Here is a 6,168-nt window from a genome sequence, read left to right on the forward strand (position 1 = left end):
AGTGAGTGAGTGAGAGAGATAATGTGTGTGTGTGTGTGTGTGTGTGTGTGTGTGTGTGTGTGTGTGTGTGTGCGTTTGCATTCATAAAATCTGTTCACCATTCTCAGATATCTTAGCCACACGTATGTTTTGTTTCCATCATTTATTGTAAGAAAACCCCAAAGAGCTATAAATAAAATCATATAATATTCTGCCATTTACGAAACAACAAAACGATAACAACATCTCCCAAACTGAAACAAATACGAATCTACCCTATGCCATTTAGGCGAACTGGATGAAAGACGATTTCACTGTATCTGCCTGACTATCGACATTCCTGTTACTTCTGCAAATCATAGACCTGAACACAAAATACACATTCAAACAAAACACAGACCGACAGAACAACAGACAGACAGACCAATAGACAATGAGACAGACAGACAGACAGACAGACAGACACACACACACACACACACACACACACACACACACATGTACGTCTTAAACAGGCAAATAGCCAGTCAGACAGATTAGAAGATGGACACACCCACTCGACTTACTTCCATTTGCACATGTATACATGCATGTTCACACGAGCGCGCAAGGGCACACATACACACATACATATACAACAACCACATACACTTAATTATCCAAGCACTCTCTCTCTCTGTCTCTGTCTCTGTTTCTCTCTCTCTCTCTCTCTCTCTCTCTCTCTCTCTCTCACACACACATATATATACACACACACGCACTAACGCGCACTTACACACACACACACACGCGCGCGCGCGCGCGCACGCGTGCACACACATGCATGCACGCATTCATGCAATCAAGCCTATGGCAAAGATTGGCTGGATCCGCTTGGACCTGATGATGCATCCACCCGTTTTTGAGCCATTGATCAATCAGTCTGACGATCGTATTGTCCATTTTGTGCCTTTGGCTGATGTGAAGATTTCATTGTTTATATATTAACATTTATGAAAATAATGAATTGGCAGGTGACGTCGAGTCGAGATGGGCAGTGTGTGGCAAGGTGTAATGCATGTTACGAGGACAGTAAACACACACACAAAACAAACTATTTTCATTAATGGTCACGTCTCATTCAGTCGAATCTATGTCCACCACGAACTCAAAGCAGCGACATGCTTCATATTTGAGCACACTTTGAGCACACTTTGGGGTTTAAGCATGCTGTTGCTCTGTGTTTGATGCACGGACATAGATTTTGTTTTTTATGCCTCCTGGTTAAAAACATATTTAGCCTTATTCATCATCCCAGCGTATAAGCGTCAGCCGGTCGTTGAGATAAAAATCCACCTTGAAAATCAAGGTTTCATCCATTAACTGCCCCCCCCCCCCCTCACCTCCCCCCATCCCCCGGAAAAATATATTCCCTACCTGATCGTGTCTTTTTCACCGTGTCATTTTCTTTCGTAGGCTATTGAAGAACGACAACATCAACAACAAACAAACAAACCAACCAAACAACCAACCAACAACAAACAAAAAATGTGGTCATTGTATTCCTATAAGCCTGCAATTGCAAATTCCTGAATTCCTACTGATAATATCCTGAAAATGCCCTACTTTCCTGGATTAAAAATGTGAATCTGTGTTTAGTTCCAAAGGCATCTGTGGCTTACCATAGTGTTCCAGCGAGTTTTGTGAGCATTCCACTTTGGTAAAAAGATATTCGAGGATATGTATCAAAAAAGGCACAGTGCCACGATAACGCGTTTTTATGTATATATTTATTTTCCTGGCGAGAGAACACCTTGACCTCTCACGTGGAGAAAGTGACAGACGTTGTGCAATCTTTTAACGAAATAATCTGCTACAGTCTTCTCGTTCAAATTGCATTGCTTCTGCGTCAGTGTCTTTCAGAGAGACGATGGAATTGCTTCATTGTTTCACTTCCGACAGAGTGAGCATCGAAGCAGAACTTGGCGCTTGCCGCTTTAGCATTCTGAGCTGGACTGATTTACCTGGATACCAACGGCTCTTTATACGACTCACTCCCCTTGTGCTGAGCGCGACATTAGTTCAGTGTTTACATCTCTTGATAAAAAAGGAGAATATTTTACTAAGTATACTTATCTTAATGAGGGTGTCAGTATGACTTTGAATACACATGGATCGCGCCAGATTTTTAAAGATTTATATTTCATTGACTGATTGTGACATTCATAAATCATTCAGCGATATTATGTGCCTTGCCTTGTATTTGCTAACCCATGAAAAATAAATCCCAATGGTCTATGTCACTAAAACGTTTCTAACAATGAATGGCAAGGTGGTCACTAGGAAAAGCCAACACTCTTTGAAATGTTTTTCCACAAGGTGAGCGTGTCCTCAGCCTTCAGCCTGTCCGCGGGGTTCTCCACGCGCAGTTTGGACACCAGACGAACCACGGCACAGTCAGCCGCTGTGGGCTTTCTGAAGACGTCGTCCACCAGACCGTGTGAGGCACAGTGGATGTGGTGGTCTGCCTCCCCTTCCCACGGACAGTCCTCGCCACAAGAACTCCGGGGGGTCACACAGTCAGACTCGGGATCAGGGACGGTAGACAGCGCTAGAGGTTCCTCCAGATCACTCTCTGACCGCCAACTCCCCTCGCTGTCGTGGGAGCTGTGTCGAGGATTGCGTTTGTTGTGAGCGGCGGCGAAAGGGGAGTGTCTCACGGAGCTGTGGGGATGTGGCTGACACACAGCAGGGGTTCTCCCTGGAGGTGAACCCGTTTCCAGGGCGGAAGGTCTTTCATCATCATCGTAGTCATCGTCAGAAAGGGACGGAGGTCTGGGAGGAGGGGGGTGTTTCCCCGTCAGCATGAAGACACACAAGGAACTGACGCTCCACATGTCGGCCTGCAGAGCGTCGTACGGCCTGCACACCAGCACCTCTGGCGCCAGGTAGGCGTCCCTGCCCAGGTAGTCCTCACACAGCAGGCGGCGCCCGGACTGGGAGTCCCTGCAGTGGAAGGCCAGCCCGAAGTCCGCCAGGCGCACGGACCTCTCCGACATAAGCAGCACGTTGGCTGGGTTGACGTCCCGGTGCGCGATGTGCAGGCGGTGGCAGTGTGTGAGGGCGGACAGCACCTGCCGTACCGCCCCCGTCACCAGCTGGGCTGACAGCGGCCACCGCTCCGCGGCGTGTCTCTCCAGGTCCCCCATGGGCGCCAGCTCCAGCAGCAGACAGGCCAGGCGGTCCAGCTTCCAGATGGTGCCCTCCAGCCGGATCACGCAGGCCCCGCGGAAGCTGAGCTGCTTGAGGCAGGAGATCTCCTTCAGGACCCTGGGGTCCGTGCTGATCTCCCGCCGGGCCACCATGCGCTTCACGGCCAGCACCCTGCGGGAGGTCCGGCTCCGGACGGCGAAGACCTCGCTGAAGCTGCCAGAGTCCAGCTGCCCCAGCAGGTCGTAGCCGTGCTCCTGCAGAAGGCCGGCCCACAGCGAAACGTCACACACGTACTCCATCCCCGGGTGGGGTGGATCACCCGCCACTTTTGGTATTTTGGGGGTGCGGCAGGACAAGGAGGGGTGGTAGGGGTGGTTTGTTGAGGTTGACGTCTTGGGGTTACTGGAACAGAAGACAACACGCCCACTAAACAGCAGTGAAATATAGGACAACGATGACGTATCATCTAACGCAGTAACCTGCGATTTATCATGTTAGGTCGCTTGATGACAGTTGAGAATGACAATAACACACAGATATAGGCTAATTAATTGATTAATTAATGATAATGACAATAACACACAGATACAGGCTGGGCTTAAAGAGAGGTCTCACGAGGGAAAAGGGTCAACGCCAAACACTGGACTAAACGGATACTTCTCTTCTATCTATCTATCTATCTATGCCTCACTTTTTTTTCTTTTTCTCTCTCTCTCCCTTTTTACCTTTTTTACCCCGAATGCGAGAGTGTGTATGTAATCTTGTTAGTGGTCTGTGGCTATCTCTTACTCTTCCCCCTGTTTTTCTGGATTGAGTACTTTGGGTTTTTTTTTAGTACACTTGATATGCATTTTGTGCGGGTTTTGACTTGTTTTTTGTTCGTTTGTTGTCGTTGTTTTCTTATTTTATTTATCTATTTATTTATTTAATTTTTTTTTTTTTTGCCCAGGGCTGGGTGGAAAAAAGCATATGTATTCGCGTATCACATAACTCTAGTAAAATGAAATTTCGTTTCGTTCGTTTCGTTTCGTTTCGTTTCTATCTATCAACATATCTATCTATATATCTATCAATATATCTCTTTATCTACCAACATATATATCTATCAACATATCTATCTATCAGTTCAATGTATCTTTCTGTTGGACAAACGATGCAGAAGACAGTGGCCCATGAAAATGATGTCAGCAAAAAACAACAACAACAACAAAACAAAACAAAACAAAACAAAACAAAAACAACAACAACAACAACAACAAAAACAACCCCACAACATATATTTCCACTTCCAGTGTGAATTTACAGCAGTCCCATTGCCTGCATTATTCATGAGAAAAATAGAACGAAATAAAATAAAGGAAGAACAAATGTAAAACAAAAACAAAAAACAAAAAACAAAACAACAACAACAACAACAACAAAAATGGAGTGGGGGGAAACGTGTAACGAAAAAGAACGAAAATTACATGAATAAATGATAGCAAGGAAAGGACAGAAAGAAAAAAAGAAAGGAAAGAAAAAAAAAATGTCTGTGCTGATGCGCACATGTGAGTGCATGTGTGAGTGCATGTGTGTGTGTAGGGGGGCGGAGGGCTCGGAGGGGGTGGGGGGAGCGGGGGGGTTGCGTGTGTGTGTGTGTGTGTGTGTGTGTGTGTGTGTGTGTGTGCGCGCGCGCACGTGTGTGTGTGTGTGTGTGTGTGTGTGCGTGCGCACACGCGTGTATGCCAGCACAGATAGAGATTGTACATTCCAGTTCTAACCTTCTCCATTCACGACACCGATTCAATCAATGGAAAAACAGAAACACAGATCCGAGTAGAAAAAAAAAAAAAAATCTCCCACAATGTCTGCAGGCTTTGAAGTCTACTCAGATCTCCTCAGCGACCTACTCAGAATGCGGATGGAAGATGTTTACATATAGCTTGACCCAGGGGTGGGGGAGAGGGAGAGAGGGAGGGAGGGAGGGAGGGAGGGAGGGAGGGAGGGAGGGAGAGAGAGAGAGAGAGAGAGAGAGAGAGAGAGAGAGAGAGAGAGAGAGAGAGAGAGAGAGAGAGAGAGAGAGAGAGAGAGAGAGAGATGACGACGACACCGACAGCGAAGATCATGATAATGACGATGGTGTTGACGAACACATCGACTGTCATGACACTGAAACTGACATTTTTTTTTTATTGCATTCCACATGAGACGGACTATTGCAATGCAAAGCCCTCAAATTCAACATCAGAATCAATAGCAAACAACAAAATTATGGCAATATGTAGAACTCAAACAGATATATATATATATATATATATATATATATATATATATGCTAAAACGACCCTATCTCTCTCTCTCTCTCTCTCTCTCTCTCTCTATATATATATATCTATATCTATATATATATATGTGTGTGTGTGTGTGTGTGTGTGTGTGTGTGTGTGTGTGTGTGTGTGTGTGTGTGTACAAAATATGACCCTAACCTTTCCTAGGGATGATGGAGGAAAGAAAGATCGAAATGATTCAACTTTGTTTTTACATAAATGTGACAGAAAAGTCGTGTGATTGCGAGAAAACATGGGCTAACAAAGGCTTTCCTCCTTCCATACCCCCCAACCAGGTAGCCTAACCAATCGTATCCCAGTTCCTGTTGCACGGGTATCGTCACGTGGGGATGAGGAGTCTGGTCTGTTGTCTTAACTCCCCTTCCCCCGAACGAATTCTGCCTTTGCTGGTGCAGACAACATCAGTTTGTTTCAGCAAAGTATGTAAACAGTTCCCGCTGGTGTTGGTTTTGGTGGATGAAGCATATCGTATTCCATGCATAAAATGGATAAAGTGGGCTTTCCCAGTGATGAGAGCATGATGTGTTGGTTGAATGGCTATCAGTCGAATCTACGTCAACACGTTAAAATGCGTTCTACGTTGGTTATGTATTCTAAATCGTAGACTAAACATGCTGGAATCTCACGCCCATCTTACCTTCTTAGAGCAATGCCAACAAGAGAGAAGCAA

The 6,168-nt window shown here is 45.6% G+C and overlaps 1 protein-coding gene across 2 annotated transcripts in view; it reads right to left on the bottom strand.

Annotated features, from left to right (window-relative positions):
• Positions 1–332: 332 nt before the first annotated feature.
• LOC143290276 (testis-specific serine/threonine-protein kinase 2-like) overlaps positions 333–6,168 on the bottom strand; it is a 34,401-nt gene continuing 28,565 nt past the window's right edge. For both annotated transcript variants that reach the window (XM_076599622.1, XM_076599631.1), the window contains exon 2: positions 333–3,573. In XM_076599622.1, coding sequence (XP_076455737.1) covers positions 2,298–3,470 — 1,173 coding nt within the window. In that variant the 5' untranslated portion in view covers positions 3,471–3,573 and the 3' untranslated portion in view covers positions 333–2,297. The remainder of the gene's footprint in view (positions 3,574–6,168) is intronic.

The sequence above is a fragment of the Babylonia areolata genome, chromosome 1 (genome assembly GCF_041734735.1).
Source record: "Babylonia areolata isolate BAREFJ2019XMU chromosome 1, ASM4173473v1, whole genome shotgun sequence".
In the NCBI taxonomy this organism is placed as follows: domain Eukaryota; kingdom Metazoa; phylum Mollusca; class Gastropoda; order Neogastropoda; family Buccinidae; genus Babylonia; species Babylonia areolata.